This window comes from Echeneis naucrates, chromosome 21 (assembly GCF_900963305.1).
Source record: "Echeneis naucrates chromosome 21, fEcheNa1.1, whole genome shotgun sequence".
Classification (NCBI taxonomy): domain Eukaryota; kingdom Metazoa; phylum Chordata; class Actinopteri; order Carangiformes; family Echeneidae; genus Echeneis; species Echeneis naucrates.
In genome coordinates, this window is record NC_042531.1 from 7,698,366 (window position 1) to 7,716,855 (window position 18,490).

Here is an 18,490-nt window from a genome sequence, read left to right on the forward strand (position 1 = left end):
AAATACCTCCAATATTCAATAATCATGTTAAATGAATGAATAATCATAATCACAATGATAATGATAATTCTGGAGGAATAAATGTCCAAAGACAACAAGAGGCTCAAAATGTTTGATAATACTGGTTATTATGCCAACAAAATAAAATTTAATTAAACAAAAGTCCAGCAAATAGGCTCTGTGTGTTGTTAAGGCTCTCCTGAGCGCACTCCGCCCCTGCAGCTGCTCCGTGCCTTAAATCGAGCGCCTCTGTGTTTATCGCGTTGTTTGGACACAGCTGACCGCTGTGTGCGGGGAGAAATACAGCAGGCTATGCTAACAGGAGGGACATTTAGCAGCCCGGAGAGCAGGGGGACAGTCCGCAGACACCCCGCTGGACCGCAGAGTCCGGACCGGAGCCGCCAGTCTTCCCACCGGCGATGAGGACGCTCGGAGTCGGGGACTAGCTTTCGTCCGTACCGTCCCGACAACCGGGGGCCGATCCCGGTGGTTAAACCGAGGCGACTGTAGAGAAAAGGCGACATCAACAGGAAAGGGTTAGCTTAGTTTCAATGTTATTGTTAATTAAAAGCCACATTTGGCCACAATGTCCTGCACTGGCAACCTGGTTTGGGATGTAAATAAACGCTTAATTGGATACAGCGAACCCAACAGCATCAGGACCAACTATTTAGGTAAGACCAGACCAAACCTCCGACATGCTAACAGCGACCTGAACATTATGTGTCGTTTTATCACCGTCCGAGGCAGAAACCTGAGGAACTGACAGCTGAAGCCAACATGGCTGTGCCCCAAGCTTTTTCACACATGACAAGGATGTCGTGCTTCTCCTGCAGAGGCATGCACGTTTCATTTACTCATGTAAGGGAGTCCAGAGCTAAAGCAGAGGAGATGTGGGATTAAATGTTATGTGTGAGCCCTGATGCTGCAGATCACCAAAAGATCATTTTTATGTCTTCTTGGACAGATTAAATTGGTTTGCACACGGATTTCAGCGAAGATGTAATAACAGGATTTTTGTGCAGACAGATAATGCACAGCAAAGCTGGCTACATCACCATATGCTTATGCAACTGAAGTCTAAAGTAAAGCCTTTGAATGGGTTGAAAATCTACTAAAAACCTGGATCAATCGTGTAATGCATTTAGGAAGTGCATTAGAAAGTGCAGTGGAAATTAAACCATGTGCAACAAAAAAACGTGCTCAAAGTCTCAAAAGTTCTCGGAGAGACACTTTTGTTGTTATTCAAATATAAAACATAATTTGCCAGAAGGCTGAGCTGTACTGAGCAGAGGTGGAAACAGATGAAAGTCAGTATTGTAAGGAAGTGATTAAAACCTACTCACAAACCCAGTTCGTACCTCCACTAACATTCACTGAGGCCCTAAGTACTGCCAAAAAAGCAGTATTAATTGAAATTCTAATCTAATTTAATAATATTGATTTAAAGAAGGAAAAAAAATAATGTTGAAGTAAAAAAAATAAATACAGTACAGTAAATGGGTAATACAAGACAATACACAGGTAAACCTTTTAAATATAGATTTTGAAGAACAATGAATGACCAAAGTTTTTAAATAAAACATATTATAAAAGTGCTATTTAGATTAATGTTGAATATCTATTTGGAAAAAAACATAGCTGAGTATATAGGCAGTGATAGTCAGTTTATTGTAATTATCTTCAGATTAAAAAAATAAAAAATAAAAATAAAATCAGTGTTCGTCACCCCCACCCAACACATACAGCAGTTTCCTGTCTTGCCTGCTGTGCTTCTGTCAGGAGAGCCTAAAACAGCAGTGCAGCAAATTGAACTGAATCCACAGGATCATGAAATATTGACACTAATTATTTACCAGACCAGGTGTGACCAGGATTTTTCAGTATACTGTGTTTTCTGAGTGATTCATATCCTTGATTGTGGAGAGGCAGCTGAGTCTGGTATCGTTCTTTGGATTAGGTGTAGCTGGCCAGGGCAACGCTGTCGCGCTGTCTGAGTGTTCTTGCGGACGTAGTCCCCAGTGGAGACATGTCTGCGTGTATATCGGTCATTCTTCTTTGTGTCTTTGTGAGTCTCCGTATTAGGAGGACAGCGTGTTAGAGCTGCAGTGACTGCGGGGTAAATAGAGGACAGTCCCGTTGGCAGAGGCAGAGAGCTCCTTAAGACCCATCTGCAGCGTGTCCTGTCAAAAAGTCAGCACCTGACAGTGGCTGGATGGAGATTTACAAGCCTGTGGAGGTGGGAGGGGGCCTCTGGGGTTTAGTCAGTGCAGTATTTAGCATGATTGAGATATGGCTCAAGCTGTTATTGTGTATGAGTACACGCATGCAGTGATGAGTGGGTCACAGCTCTGGAAGGATATATTTAGCTCTGGGGGGGGGGGGGGGCAGCAACACATAGTCTACAATGAATTCCACCAGGGGAACTTCCATGGAGGCTGCTGTGCGTTTACTTTCTTTCTTTCATTCTTTCTGATGACTGAGGACTTATTTGTGGCACGTTGTCAGAAATTCAGAAATTCTTGCGAGAGCAAAACAGAAACAAAGCAGTTTGGACAGATGTGTGACAAAAATCCTGACATGGCTTCAGAGTTAATCTACCAATAAAATACCCAAATGAGTCCACTTACTGAAGCTTTGAGGCTGAGATGCAATCCAGGGCAATTCAAAGTGTTTTTAAAAAATAATTAAGGATAAAAATAAAAAAGAGAGCGAGAAGAGATTATAAAATAATTAGTAAAGTGTTTACAATTTCACAAACTTTGTTAAATAAATGTCACCTGCATCAAGCTTTAGTGTTTTTACATCATTATAAAATAATTCTTGTTTTTTGCTGTTTATTTACAAAACATTTAATGAGGTATCTATATTAAAAACAGTGAAAATAATAATTTGCTGCTGCTTGAGATGCAATTTGACTTGACAACAAAGTTCACTTTGCAATTATCAGCGAGAATAATAGTTAGTAGCAGCCCTTGTAGTCTCAACTGAATAACACCATAGTTGACTGACCACAGAGCCGGCTCATTAGTCCCAGTGTGTCCTGGCTGTAATCAGAGTTTGGAAGCATCACTCTGGTTATGTGTGGACTGGTTTGAGAAACCTGAATAAGGCCTTATCCTGGGCTCTGAAGCCCTCTGATAGAAAGCAGGATGCCATGACATGTAAACACCTGATAACTCTGTGTTGATATAAAAACCCAGAGATTGTAAACTCGCTGATCAGCACCTGTAAAGGTTTCCCATTAACTCCACATTCCAATTTTGATCAAAATCAAGGTAAGATTGATCCTTGAGCCGATGTGCAAACGGTGGTTTCTGACAGGTCTGACTCCTCGAGTCAGTGATACTGTCGTCCTGAAGCTGCTCCACACACTCCACAAGTAAATGATTCAGAAAATTAAATATTTCTTTTTTTCTACAGAGAAAATGTCCTTTTTTCCTTGACACTTTGAGACAAACATTTTTGTACTGACACATTACAGTTACACATAGGTGTGGGCCCGTCACACACATTATCTTGCATTTATAGGCTGATTTAACAGGAGCTCGAGTTTTAGTCTTTACAATTACTACAAATCACATTTTTCTCTTTTCACAGGTAGAAGAGAATTTGTGCAGAGGCTTAAACTTGAAGCGACACTGAATGTTCATGATGGCTGTGTAAGTTCCCCTCACCTTTTTGTGTATGTATGAAACTTTTTGACACCTTTTCCTCGTCACTTTGTGAGGCCTGGGTCTCTGACAGGGAGCAAATCTTTGACCTGAGGTCAGGTTGTTAATGCCTCCCAGAAACCTGAAGCTGACATAACGGTCACACGTCCTGTCATCTTATCAGCCAGGCCGCTAGTCCATCCAGAACACCACAACAAGCACACACACAGGAGCCCCAGGAGAGCAGCCGTTTAATACCCACCAGAGCTAAATCAGATCTGCTGCAGGAAAAAGGATTAGAGAAATACTTTGTCTTTGATATTATGAATATATAAACTGTTTATTTCATGTATAAGCAAATATGTTCTGTAGCCCACTTAAGGCAGCAAACTGATTTAATTAATGCTTAAACATACCAATTATAATTATTTAAGTAGCATTATTTCAGCCATTTATCAAGTGATATTTACATTTTTGTTGCAGAACCTAAAAATGTAGTTTAAAATTTTTATTATGTAAATTCAAGACCTCCCTTAAGGTGCTGGGAACATGCAATAGATATTTGTTGCAGATAATATTGTACAGAACCTAATCATTAGGTTGATCAGTTAATTTCAAACAAATATATGTCAGTTATATTATAGTATATTAAAGTGGATGGTGCAGCAGTTGATCCCCTGGAGACCTTCAGCAGGTCATCAATTATGGATGGCTCAACACTGGACTATTAACTGAAAAGGATGGGTGCTAGGATTTGAGCTACTGCAAGGATTCAATTATGGCTTTTCAGTGATTTAAAAAAAAAAAAAAGGAACGCCTGACAAAATTGATGGTTCCTGAATTCCCATTTTATGTCTCATTTCCTCCATAAAATGACTGAGCCCTTGAGAGAAATTCACATTTTTAAACACATAAAGTGAAACGAGAAAAGTTACACCAGAAAACACAAAAATAATAACTGGTAAACATTTATTTTCAACTTGTATTTTGTATAAAAAAAAACTAAAATGTAAAAGCCCTTTGGTTTGATTTATAGATTGGTGGAAAAACAAAGAAATAAACAAGTTGACTAATAATGAAACCAGCCCAAGTGACCATGTGTTTTTCATTCACCGTCTTTTACATTTTGGACACCTGCATATATGAAGCTGTTTTGGATTTTTCTGTAGTTTCCGTCTGCTCTTCTCAGACCCTCATAGAGTCTCACCAAAAAACATCACTGGCTGCAACATCAATAAATAAATAAATGGAAGTAAAAGGATCCGTTGATCTGAATCGGTTACAAAACACAATTAAAGCTCAGAGTTAAGTCAGTGATCCTGCAGTAGAAAAGTCAACAGGGTGATGGTGAAACAATATCTCGTGGATAGTTGGTGATGAAATGCTGATCAAAGTAACAGCAAACAAGGAAGTGAATGGTCCGTGCTCTGCTTGGACTCTAGATCCACTGATGGATTAGAATTATGTGAACTGTGCGACCAGATCAGGTTCAGTTATTTAAATGTTAATGAACGCAGTTTTAGAGTGTTCTTGTTCATTACACCTTTCATTGTAGCTTTCAGTTAATCATATGCACCAGTGGTTCCAGCCTCTTGTCTGCGCTGACCCTTCAGCCTATGGTTCTGTTTAGTTCAAGATTCTGACTTGGTGCTATATAAATAACGTTGAATTGAATTCCAAAAAGCAAAGAACAAAGATTAAATAAAAAATTCTGAAAAATTTCTGCAATTCCGTGGAGGAATTTTACATTTTCTAACCTTGCAGCTGTTCATGAGGCATCCAAACATCCAGGTTGTGACACAACTGGTTTAGCTTTTATAAACCATAGTAAAAGTGTAAATAGCTCCCAAAATAATGAGAGTGAATGCATATCTTTGCTACTTAAATAACTTTTAATTCATTTTAATTGATCGAACCAAGTTTTCAATATTGACTTCTCTAAATCCAAGCTGTGGTCTCTCCACAGGTCAACACTATATCCTGGAATGACACCGGAGAATACATCTTGTCAGGGTCAGATGATACCTTTCTGGTCATTACGAATCCGTACAACAAGAAGGTAGGTCTTCATCAAAACAGTGACAGCAGCTATACACAGCTCCACTTAAATTGTCTGACTTTATTTGTGCAGGAATGCTTTGCTTTGCGAGTCGACAGGAGATGAAACCTAATTTCTGATGCCTTGAAGTGTGAAAATGTTTAGAAATGCAGATTCTAACGAGGGATCGCCTGCAGAGGTTTTCCCTTAAAGGACTAATGGTGGTTAAAGCCTGTGGTTGGGTATATTTTGTGTACGTCTGGGATTTAACAGTGATGTAAGGGGCTTAAGGGTCATAAGGCCTGAATCAGATCTCCCTTTGCCTGTTTTCAACAAAAAAAATTCACAGAAAAAGTGAAAGAATCTCTTGATGTCTTGAACATTTCTTTGATCCAAATTTTCACACTAAATGTTTTCATGATTTTTCTTAAAAGTCAAAAAAGGGAACCAGAGTTAAGATTCTTTTTGCTCTTTAACCACTGATTAAAATTTTTCTGAGTTTATTTTCAGGGAACAAAAACCAATTTCCTCTTTTGCACAAGATATATTCCGGTCAGAGAGACTTTCATATGCACTTGGATATAATGTTCCTCCTTCCTGAGACTCTCCAAGTAAACAGCCTTTTTGCTTCTCATCTTCAGGTCAAGAAGTCCATACGATCAGGACATCGGGCAAATATCTTCAGTGCAAAGTTTATGCCCCACACCAACGACCAGGAGATCATCTCCTGCTCTGGAGATGGCATCATCTACTACACCCACACAGAGAAGAGTCCTGAGTACAACAGACAGTGTCAGTTCACTTGCCATTATGGGACAGCGTATGAGGTTCTGAAGCAGCAGCATGTCACCCAGAAATAACATCTATCTCACTCAGGTCTTCTCTCTCTATAATATAAACCCTCTTCTTTCCTTTTTGTTGTCAGATTATGACGGTACCAAATGACCCCTACACGTTTCTGTCGTGTGGGGAGGACGGCACAGTGAGGTGGTTTGATCTTCGCACAAAGACGAGCTGCACTAAAGAAGACTGCAAAGATGTACGGTCACAGAAGAGATACCTTTTCTTTCAGTCTGTCACTCAACATGTATCGAGCTTGAGGGTGGACTCTGATTGAATTACTTACAATTGAAATTGAATAAAAATGGATGTGATTTCCATTTCGATGGAGCAATTTTCAACCACTTTTGCTTACTTCAATTTTACTTGCATTCTGAATTGATCACTGGAGTTGATATTGAACATTTTATGGCTACTTCTCTGATAAGAGTTTGGCGTCAGTGCTGCCATGTCTCTCTGAAGTGATTCAGAAACAGTTTTCTTGGCGTGCATGTGTGAGTAGAAGAGAGAGGTCGTACCATCCCAGATTGTGTTGCATCTTCTTGAATTTCATTCTGGAGATCAGTCACCTGTGACCTTAAAACGATTTTACCAGACTCTGTTACCTCCCTCTCCTAATTATTATACAAGATGTTGGACTTAATTTAAACAAAAATGATGACTAAACATCATATCTTTTGATGAAGATGAATTCATATTGGATTGGACTGGTTTTATCAGAGTTAGCCGGATATATCCATCTGAATGTATATTTTGATCCTTCAGTGTTTCACTTAAAATGCTGCCTCTTTAAATTTCACCACATTGCGTTTTCCTTTATTTCAGGACATCCTGATAAACTGTCGCAGAGCTGCAACATCTATTTCCATTTCCCCCCTTGTGCCGTATTATCTGGCTGTGGGCTGCTCTGACAGCTCGGTGCGAATCTATGACAGACGCATGCTGGGCACCAGAGCGACAGGTGGGCTTTTCAGTGCAGAGGTCACTCACACAGCTTTGTCTTCCTTCATATTTATGTCAATATAGTAGATTCATGATGCCTTTTCGATGTTGTAGAGGGAAAATGTAACTAATGAGCCAAATTTTTCTCTGGGATTTTATTCCCATGCAGCTGTGCTGTCCCGGTATGTCTGTTTGTTAGATGTGTACATGAGTACATGAAGAGAACAGAATGATTGTAAATCTTATTTGTCAAAGATCATTCAAATAAAAATAGTGTGCTTTTTTTTTTTTTTTTTTAAACTACATAAAGGCATAACAAATGAAGCCAGAAACAGGATAACCATAAATTAAAGGTACTAGAAGACAGTGACATGCAGAAAAGTTTTGAGACTTGATTTAAAAGAACTCCACATATGTTGACATGACATGTTTGGATGTATTTTGGCCCTCAATCTATTGATTAGTATTTTAAAAGAAGTCTGATGCGATCTACTGTTTTGGTCTCAGTGACTTTAAATGTTAATAGATACAAACAAAAACAGAACAATACTGAAAATATAACTGTATTTAACAGATTATAGCCAAGTGAGGTGAGTTTCTTTGTGGGTCTGGATGCTGTCAATGATTTTTAACCCTGTGGAGTGATGTTAGAGGGGGTAAAAAGGATCTCAAGGTTCTTCACAGCATAACTGTCTCGCAGGCAAGTTCATGAGCACTGAAAGAATCCAGACAGCCCAGCTGACACTCTCTCTTCCCCTCAGGTAACTACACGGGCCGGGGAACGACAGGCATGTGTGTTCGCTTTGTTCCTGCTCACCTGTCCAACAAGTCATGCAGAGTGACGTCTCTCTGCTACAGCGAGGACGGTCAGGAGGTGTTGGTCAGCTACTCCTCTGATTACATCTACCTGTTTGATCCTAAAGATGACCAAGCCCGAGAGCTGAAGGGCCCGTCAGAGGAGAGGAGGGAGGAGGTAAGAGCAGAGTGGATTTTCTCCCTTAAGGCGAGGCAAGTTTATTTATAGAGCACAATTCATACCCAGGGTAATTCAAAGATACAGATACAGATAAAAAACCTTTTAAGACTTGTGTGACTCTTGTGTTACCTTGAGGCTTTGTCATTTTCACTCATGTCTCAACTACTTCAGTAACAATAACTTTCAAGATGCCCCAATTTTGGTTCGTTTTAACTGGAATTGAGTATGTTAGTATATTAACATTTGCTTTCCCTGAACACAGAATAGGAATTGTCATCACTTTTGCAGGTATTTGCTCATAAAACGCAATTTGGAAAGTCAATATATAATTGACTATTGATAGTCAATACTTAAGAACTGCGGTTAAAGAAAAGTTTAGATCTCATGACAAATATTAAGAGGAGCAGTCAGAGTGTCATCAGTCAGTAAGGTGTGTCCTATATTCATCTGAGGGGAGATTATTGAGCAGGTAAGGCTCGACCCTTAAACAATGACGTCTTCATTCAGTGTTTTTTTTTTTTTAGGGAAGGCACAGTGAAGGAATGTTTGTTGTAAACACAGTGAACCTTGTTGTTGTTCACTATGAGAGCACTGCGGACATTGCTGCTAAATCTGTGCTGGCTGATGCAGTGCTTTGAGGGGAACAAATGACCCTGAAAAACCATGACAAGGAGGCTAGATGAAGGACAACAACAACAACAAAAAAACAACCCTCAACTGATTTTGTCATACCTTAAACCTTAAACACAAGTATTTGTCTCCCACATATTCTATGATTATAGCTGCTGGGCTGAGGACTCACTCCGGAGCGTTTTAGCTCAGATTAAGTGTTTGGCTTCACGTGTACCTGAATGTGCTGGATCATGGTGTCAGCGTTTCAAAGCCTTGTGGCGAGTTCAGCTGTGTCGAGATACAACTACCACACACATTCCTTTCCAAATACAGAGCAACGACGCAAGCAGTGTTCCTCCATCCTCCAAAATAGTTCAGTGGTGAGGGGGGTGGCATGTGGGCACCAACCAAGTAAAGGCTTACACTTCCCCCTCTTTCCTGCATCTGTGACCCCATTTGTTCACGGTCTTTTCCTCTCTTATTTATTCTCCTTTGTCTTTTATCATCTGTTCCTTTTCACCACCTCCAGTCCACGTCCAGACCTGATGATATTTCCTAAGTGAAGCAGTTGATAGTGTCTACACTAAGATCCCCTTCTTTCTATTTCTGGCTCTGAGCCTGTCGCCCTGCAGAGCGAGCCAGGGGACGGGAAAGTGAAGGCAACATCAGACGTGCAGCCTAAGTGGGTGGGGGGGACACTTTAAAGAGGGCATTGACAGAGACGAGCAGTGTTTTGCTCTGGCAGCTGAGCTATTTTTGACATTGCTTTGACTGACAAACTGCTAATCTTTCTGTGTGTGTGTTTCCACAGCTGAGGCAGCCTCCAGTGAAGCGCCTCCGTCTACGAGGGGACTGGTCAGACACCGGACCCCGAGCTCGCCCCGAGAGTGAGAGGGAGAGAGACGGTAAGATCGCAGTGCTGTAATTGATGTGTGTGCTGCTTCTCATCTGCTTTAAAGCAGAACTCTCACTTCATAGATCTGGCCACTGAGACAATGTCACAAACACGCTCCCCTCCTTTTAATGTAGCCCACACATTTTTTGACGCTTGTTTCGAGTAACAATTTAACTTCACATCAAAATGATGAAGTGAAAGATTCTGAAATAGACTTAAGAGGAACTGTTCATCACGTACAACTGCTGTCTATCTCATCGGCAATAGTAAAACCGCTGCTTCTCAGGAATCCACTCAAATTTTTAGATCAGCACACAATGTATGAGAGATGCACGCTGAACAACCTGTGCCCACAGGTAATATCAGTTTCTGTTTTAAAGGGATATTCCACCCAAAAGTATCAACCTCTCGTTCGCTTCAGTCTGAAATTTGGCACATTTTTCTTCAATCTTTCAGTCTATACTTGTGAACTGTCTCATTTCCTCTCCAAAGAGGAAAAAACCAATAATGATCGTCTTGACTACATTTTACAAAATCTTGCAGCAGCTTCCTCTTTGAAATCTTAAATCGGATGTTTTGTAATGTTTGATTGTGCTTCTCTTTCTCCTGAAGGGGAACAGAGCCCAAATGTCTCTCTGATGCAGAGGATGTCGGACATGTTGTCTCGTTGGTTTGAGGAGGCCAGTGAGGCTCAGGGCAGCAGAGGAACCCGACCGCAGACACGACCCCGAGGTGAGTCTTCTGTTGCCCCCTCCAGACACACTGTGCCCTCAGTGGGGTGCAGTTTTTATCTGTGAACAATAGCTGCTTTCTTTGATAATTCAACACCTGTTCCACGTGTTCATTTCTCCCTTTCAGGAACAGCCGCCCGTCCAGAAGCTGCATCAAATACTCGAGCTGCCCCAGCAGGAGGCTCCAGTCAGGAGTCCAGTGCCCCTGAGAGGCCTGTGGGGACAGAGGGTCCAGAGGTACCTGCTGGCCCCGCTGCTGCCGCCGCTGCCCCGGTGCCTAAATCCACTTCCTCTTCCTCCTCAGGGTCTTCATCAGCAGTCACAGCACCTCCTCCTTCCAGTTGCTCATCGGTGGAGAGTTCGGCCCCGTCCTCCTCCCCCCTCACATCCTCTCCTGATTCAGAGCAGAGGAGTCAGGCCACCACGACTGGGACCCCCACCCCTACAGCCACGCCGACCTCAGAAACTCCAGCACTCTCAGGTAAAATATTAAAAAATGAAGAAGAGTCACACCTCTCACCTGATTGTTCTGTGAATTTTTTTACAAAATTAGTCTCAGAAATTTACATTTTACTCTTTAGTACAGTGAATATGTGTCTTCCTACATTCAATATTAGGGGGAATTCCTCTCCGAGTATGAGTGTGTGTCTGTTGGAGCCACTCCACTCAAGCAGCCGCCTCACTTCACTCTTTTCTTCCTCAGCATCCTGTTCTCCTCCTCATATTTTTGCCGCCTTACTCTGCTCCCAATCCTCTCCTCACATCCTCCTCCGTCAGTCTTTTAATCTTGCATTCACTCTCCCTCTCTTCCTGTGCCTCTTTGTCAGAGTATGGTCCTCACCGGCTGCCCATAAGTTTAGTGTGTAGGCGTTTGCAGAGGTTACTTCGACTGGCCGACCCCCCAGGACAGGGTCAGCGAGCGGCACATTCTGCTTCCTCTGCAGCCCCTGAGAGACAGTCACAAAGAGCTGCTACCTCTGCTGCTGGTGGTGCTGCTGGTGCTGCTGGTGCTGCTGAGACTCTACCCCGTACAGGTTACCCTCCCCTCCGAGCTCCCCCTCGCCACCCTGCAGAAACCGCCCCCCTCTTCCCCTCCATATGGGGTGATCACTTGGAGCCCCACCCCTCCCCACACCTCCCCCTGCCATCTTACTCTTCCCCTCTATGTTGGCAAAGCAGACATGTCTGTTTGTAGAGACAGTCAGGCTCCAGAGAGACCCAGTCTTGCCAGAACTGACCACTAATCCCCCAGTGATCCTCTTTCCATTTTCCAATAATGCACCTTGTACTTATTAACCTCTGTAGCTGCCACTGTGTCGCCTCTCCATGGTTTGCTCAGCCCTTCACTCACTGTTGCTCTCATTCCATCACTCCCCTTGTTGCTTGAGTTCTCACCTGCAACCTCGTCTGTTGGAGTGGCACCAGCTGACGTGCGTGAAGCTCTGCTTTGGCTCATGTGGTTGTTCACCCATGTTTGATGAAGCACTCTCACCCGATCAGTTGTCTTGAGTTAGTGGCCACAATGATTCACTTTGGTTTGATCTCACTTCGACTTGAGTCATAACTAAAGCCCTTTTCAGACGTGGAATAAATAAAATGTGTTTTTTTTTTTTGTTTTTTTTTCCTCATCTGCGTTATTAACAGAGGCTCCATCAGGGATGCAGCTAAATTTCTGCTGGAGCCTTAATTAGTGACCATGATATGTTAGAGACACTTTCCCAGTGAATCCACTTTTTTTTTTTTTTGAAAGTGACTGAAAGTGACTCAGACATGAAATCTGAGTGTTAACTTCCTGTGACGCTGTAACGAGGTCTTTTGTCTGAAAGGGGCTTTATTGGACACATTGTTTAACGTAACTGAAGCTGGTGATCGAGTAACAGAATAAAGTTTTATCTAATTTAAAACAGGCCTCAATATTTTTTTACTCGTAGCTAACTCTAAAATACACAAGCTTAATTTATTATATTTATATATTGGCTTAAATTTTCGTTTATACTTCGATAAGTAAATCTGGAGGATTGTGATTTCTCAGCTTGTGTAACATTGCCCCTTCATGTATTAAGTCGTCCATCTGTAGTAAGCATGTGTGAACTGGTCATTCTCTTGTTTTTGGTCAGACTCACTAATATCCGACGCTCATTTTGCATATAAAAGCTGATGCTGCAGCGCCAGTATGTGAAATGATCTTCCCTGATCAAAGATGAAGCTTATTTTTTCATTGGCTGATTTTTACAGCTCCTCCTGCTTGGCCTTGGATTGTACTTTTGTTTTACTTGAAGTTTTTAACGCTTGTTGACTGTGTAAGCGCTCAGGTTTGACCTCTTTCTCCAATGTTTAGCCGGTGTCATTTATGTTCCAGATTCCCCCTCGTCTGTGGTAAACCAACAGCTGGGATCCATGACTCTTGATGAACAGCAGGGTGCGTCCTCCCGCCCCAACAAGCCTCACCTTGCCCCATCTTGCCACTCGCTTTGTCCTCTTCAGCTTCCCTCAGAAACAAAAACTGTTTTCTCATTCAGCCCTCTCCACAATCTGTCCTCAATTCCTTTCATGTTGTTTTCGTCATAGCTGCCGTTTTATTTTTTCCATTTTCTGTCAACACATAAAAGAAGTTATTTAGTGGCATCCACTCTATGACCTATCTGAATATCTACGTTGATGATGCCCACACTTGAAGGTTGTGTGATCAGTGGTAAAGATTAATTCAACCAAGTGGCATTACTGACATTGTATAACAGTTTTTAACATCCTCTTGCTTTGGGGTTTTGTGCCCTGGTTTTAAGAAGGACAACAGTTATACAGCAATTATATTCATAATCAGGCTTTAATACTAATTATTTTTTAATCAACCGTTTGACCCTTGTGTTTGATAGGCTGAATCTCTGTGGCCACACAGAGGTGTGTGTGTGCGTGTGTGTAATGATCTTCCAAGGGCTTTGACTTGGTGTTGTGTCTGTCACAGTGTGTCCACCTCTTTCTGCTCTTATTTTGTCTGCTGCATGTTATTAACTCTGCATGTTCCTATCTCTGTTAGTTGATGGATGACCCCTGGTTAATAACTAATGTGCTTATAAAGCAACTTTCTCACTTGATTTGAACAGAAAACAAATTGATAATGTTCAACGGGCCTGTCATTGCTTTTTCAATCTCATTAATAAATCCTTGTTTGCTTTGCCTGTGTCTTCTCTCTCTGCTCTCTGCTCTTAGGAGGAGCAGAAGCTGCAGGTTCTTCTGGTGAATCTCTGTCTCCACCAGCCACCAGCAGCGCTCTCACCACCACCTCCTCCACCAACAACACCTCATCCTCCGCCACCATGACTGGCAGTCGATCAGGTGCAGCGGAGCCGGTGCTCAGCCTGCACTACAGCTCAGAGGGAACCACCACCAGCACCATCAAGCTGGACTTCACTGATGAGTGGTGAGTGACACCCAGTAGATCTCTGCTCTCTGAAGTCACTGATATAATGTACAGGGAAATGTCAGTTCACTCGCCTGTAAAATAATAATAATTAAAAAAAAAATCACACATAGAGGTAAGACAAAATAATAAGAAAAGAGGAAGATTAAAGACAGCAGGTTAATAACGACTAAGGTTTTGTTTACTGTAACAGTTTAGTTAACTGTAGGAGTGCAAATGAAGTGATGTTTATTGCAGAATATGTCCTTATCTGTTGTCCGCCGTGCTGTGGAGTCTGGAGGAAGCAGCTCCTCCTCTGTTTCAGAGATGGCAGATTTTCAAAGTTTGCTCCCTGGCAAACTCTGAAAATCTTAATAAAAGTATTTGAGAATGCTGAGTGTTGCTCTCTCTTATTAAAAATGAATGAGGGCCACTGTTTTCTTTCCTCTACAGGAGCAGCACATCCAGCTCGATGGGCAGCGCAGCCCCCAAAACATCTGAGGCCTCTCAGAGCAGAGAGAGTCAGAGAGAGAGCTCAGTGTCAGAGCAAGGTGAGGACCTCAGCTCATCCAGGAGGAAAGCTCCCTGACGTAGTTTCATATCCCATTCAGAGTAAAAGCCAAAGACACCCTGCAGCTGTTACAAGTTTGATCAGAAATCAAGTTTGTTCTATGAACATGTCAGCAGAGACAACTTAATCCAAGTGGGTGAGATAAAAATGTACTCTCTGTGAAGCTCAAGTTAGATGAAAGCAGATGTCGATTGGTTTTGACAGCTTTTTAATTTAATTTGGTTTGTAAAGTTGTGAACATGACATAGGATCTTTGAAAACCCTACATGTTTAATTTGTCTCCCCTCAGCTACCTCCGACTCCCCGAAGCAGCCGCGTCTGTCCGCCGCCTCTGCAGAGCCCCCATGTGACGCCTCCTGCTCCTCCAGCCCGTCAGCTCCAGCCCGGGCAGGGTCCTCCTCTGAGGGCCATGGAGCAGTGTCTGGCCCTCAGGAGAGGAGTCAGCTGCAGGGTGCGGAGGACGCGGAGGACACATCGGGAGGCTGCAGGAGGGCGGAGCCGACGGCGGCGGAGGGGCAGTGTGGAAGGGGGCCGCAGTGGAGAGGCCCTCTCTCACCGGAGTGGGAGGGCCAGAGCCAGAGCCAGAGCCAGAGCCAGAGCCAGCCTGCACGGGGAAACCAGGACTCTGATGACAGCGATGACGATCCAATTCTGATCCCAGCAGCGCGGCTCAGAGGACAGGGACAGAGGTATGCCAGACAACGTGTTGGTCCTCAAATGTTTCAATACACGTTATTGTCTTTTAGATTCTTTGTGATGCTTTGCCATTGACTATTTCACTACACATATAGATTTAATACCAGAGGATCTGCAGTAGGAGATAGGATGATCAGGTAAAGTCCTTGCACTGGCGATTAAAAGCAATTAAAAGCATCTAACCTGTGAGGTGTGTGACATGCAACAGAACTCAGCAGTGTGTAGTTTGAAGATAACGGTTTGTGTCATTTCACACACACACACACAAAAAAAACAAAACAAAACACAAATGAAGCCACAGCTAACTGTAGTGTTAGAGTGCCGAGCATGTGAGTGCTGACTCCGCTTACAGCGTGGGTGTTTTGAAGATGTTACACCACTGAGCGTCGGGGAAAAAAAGCGGGAATGACAGATGTGTGCATGACTTCGTAATGGAAAGGAGCCCGGCAGTGTAAACCTCTTTGGAAAAACCACATCAACTGAAACTTTTTCATCATCGACCGGAGTGCGTGCGTTTGAATACAGACACTGAATGAACAAGGCTTTGCATAACAATGCTAATGGCTTAATTCATTTCCCACCTAGCCGGTGAGTGTTTTGCCGTTTTATAGTGGCTGCTTTCCAGTTTTGTTTATCAAAAGAAGCTTGTTACCCATTGAAAAGATCACTGCAGCATAAATTCGAGGCATGGAGTTCATAAGCACAAGAAATGGCAGCATGGGCTTGTCTGTCTTGTTTTGTGTGCTTTATAATTGCATCTGCTAGTGTTTGTTGTATTCATCAGACGTTCAGCGGCAGCCCGAATCCAGGAGCTGTTTCGCCGAAGGAAAGAGAGAAGGGAGATGGAGGAGAGCGAGACCCAGAATATCAGGAGACCGTCGGTCAAAATGGTCTACAAGGGCCACCGTAATTCCAGGACAATGGTAAAGCTCAGCTCACTTACATCATGTTCGATGGGGGTTGAGAACCGCTATGAAAAATGTATCTTAAAGGAATAGTTCTGCAATTTTGGGGAGAAGGCAGAAATCAGGTTCTTTGTAGTTGTAGTCAAACAGCCAAAGCTGATACCTGGAGTTAACAAATAAACATACCAACATAAACATGTTTGTTCTTAGGGGATTGGGAAGTTCTGAGCAGATAGATAAACACCAGAAGCCATGAATGTAAACAGAAAAATACTGGTGATTTAACTTATAAAAGCCAGGACGGTTGTTTCCCTTTGTTTCTGCCCAATTTCAGGCGAGCGAGTGAATTAACGAATCACTCTCTTTGAATTTTCTTTAAATGCTTTAAATTTTGAAGTCGGCTTTATCTCTCCGTAGATAAAGGAGTCATGTTTCTGGGGCAACAACTTTGTGATGAGCGGCTCCGACTGTGGCCACATATTCATCTGGGACAGACACACTGCAGAGCATCTAATGCTTCTTGAAGCTGACAACCACGTGGTCAACTGCCTGCAGCCGCACCCCTTCGACCCCAGTGAGTCCCACCGCAGCTGGATCTGTGGTCTGGCTTCCTCCTGGACCACAGATCAACCCCCTCATACCCCCTCAACCAAGATCTGTCACTTATGTTTCCCACTTCACCAACTTTCACCAACATTCTCCGGTCTGTTTCAGTACTGGCTTCTTCAGGGATAGACTATGATATCAAAATTTGGTCACCACTGGAAGAGTCGCCATCTTTCAACAGAGTGCTCGCTGACGAGGTAACAGGAGGAGGATCTGATAAGGCAGCAGATAGTTTTTGAGCATTTGTCACTGCGGGTTTGTTTAGAGCCACGTTAGCTGCTCGGTTCCCTGGACCGAACTGAACTGAACACATTTATTCACCAAGTGGAGTAAAGTAGTTAAGTTTTATATTTTTATTTCACCACATTCCAAAAGGAAGCATTTTACTCCGTATGCTACACCAAACTATAGTCTTAATTCTTTTTTTATATTTAAACATGGAATCATCGTATAGAACAACGTAAAAGTAAAGTTCCATTTTCATTCCAATACTGATATGGTGCCACTTGCTGGATACATACATGCACATTTAATTTCTAATATCTTTAAATATCTGCATTAACTGAAGTAAAATGATGAAAGAAACTTGAAAGAACAAATGGCACATGCTAATATTCCCAATTCTAATAAGATTTTCCCTCCTTTTCTATGACAAAAGCTTTTTTTTCCCCCCTTCTTGTTATAAATCAAGTTTTATAGTTTCTCTTTCTTATCTGGTGTCAAGGTAATAACTCGGAACGAGCTAATGCTTGAGGAAACACGAAATACAATCACAGTCCCAGCGTCTTTCATGCTCCGAATGTTGGCCTCCCTTAATCACATCAGAACAGGTACACACTCGCTCACCCAACCTTTTTGTTTTTTTGTGGGGGTGATTTTCTCAGGACTGTTTAACTTTTTTCCTTCTGTCACTCTCTTTGATGTTTTCCTTTTCTGACTTGTAGATCGACAAGAAGGCGATCGCTCTGAAGGATCGGGCCAGGAAAATGAGGATGAGCAGTAGTCTGCTGGCGTTTTATTATAAAGAAAACACTATTTCTTTTTGCTGTATAGCACTTGGAAAAAAAGAGATTTGTACAAGAATAGTGTAGAATACTTCTTTTTGAAAATTAGTCTAATTTCTAGCCCTCTTGTGTTTTTTGTTTTTTTTTTTAAGATACTTTTCTTACTGATGTTATTGTACGAGGATAAACTATGTGTGAGTGCAAAAGGAAAGGACTATATATGGTGTGCGAGGATGTTAAGTGCAATATTATTTTGTTAGGAGAGCGTGAGCTTCGATCAGTGTTAACGTGTGACCTTTTGGATTTGTAGCACAGAGCTCTGAGATGTTGATGTGCTGCTCCAGCAGTTACGCATGTGAATGAGGACTTTTAAGTAAAGCAAACTTCGCGAATGCTTTAATTTTTTTTTTTTTTTTTTTTTTTGGGGGGGGGGGGGGGACTAAGCTGAGGTTTTGTTCCTCAAGGAGTTATGTCACTAAATTATAATCTTTTACAGAATTTGTCAAAAATAAAGTTATGATGTTATGGCATCTCAAAGATGTCTGTATGTGTCCAGCGGATTAACAGAGAAACGAATGACTTTCAAATAATTCAAGACTTAAATATGGAATTCCTGACACAGTG

The 18,490-nt window shown here is 42.2% G+C and overlaps 1 protein-coding gene across 4 annotated transcripts; it reads left to right on the forward strand.

Annotated features, from left to right (window-relative positions):
* The first annotated feature begins 281 nt into the window (after positions 1 to 281).
* dcaf6 (ddb1 and cul4 associated factor 6) lies at positions 282 to 18,272 on the forward strand. 4 transcript variants are annotated; one of them, XM_029492900.1, is made up of 21 exons: positions 282 to 674; positions 3,601 to 3,662; positions 5,620 to 5,712; positions 6,333 to 6,518; positions 6,617 to 6,730; positions 7,357 to 7,492; positions 8,235 to 8,446; positions 9,873 to 9,966; positions 10,569 to 10,688; positions 10,815 to 11,168; positions 11,515 to 11,721; positions 13,047 to 13,106; positions 13,895 to 14,105; positions 14,538 to 14,635; positions 14,945 to 15,344; positions 15,447 to 15,488; positions 16,136 to 16,274; positions 16,674 to 16,830; positions 16,971 to 17,059; positions 17,587 to 17,692; positions 17,807 to 18,272. In XM_029492900.1, exons 1-21 carry the CDS (start codon positions 587 to 589, stop codon positions 17,863 to 17,865), a joined length of 3,027 nt encoding a protein of 1,008 aa, XP_029348760.1. In that variant the 5' UTR covers positions 282 to 586; the 3' UTR covers positions 17,866 to 18,272. The 4 variants fall into 4 exon arrangements, with proteins under 4 accessions (XP_029348760.1, XP_029348761.1, XP_029348762.1 ...); XM_029492901.1 differs by lacking the exon at positions 15,447 to 15,488; XM_029492902.1 differs by lacking the exon at positions 11,515 to 11,721.
* Positions 18,273 to 18,490: the final 218 nt, after the last annotated feature.

Excerpts from the sequence above, each read along its gene's own strand:
- dcaf6 (XM_029492900.1), top strand. The coding sequence starts at position 587 with ATGTCCTGCACTGGCAACCTGGTTTGGGATGTAAATAAACGCTTAATT. Across the intron at positions 5,713-6,332 it reads CGAATCCGTACAACAAGAAG|GTCAAGAAGTCCATACGATC; the intron begins GTAGGTCTTCAT and ends TCTCATCTTCAG. Across the intron at positions 7,493-8,234 it reads GCTGGGCACCAGAGCGACAG|GTAACTACACGGGCCGGGGA; the intron begins GTGGGCTTTTCA and ends TCTTCCCCTCAG.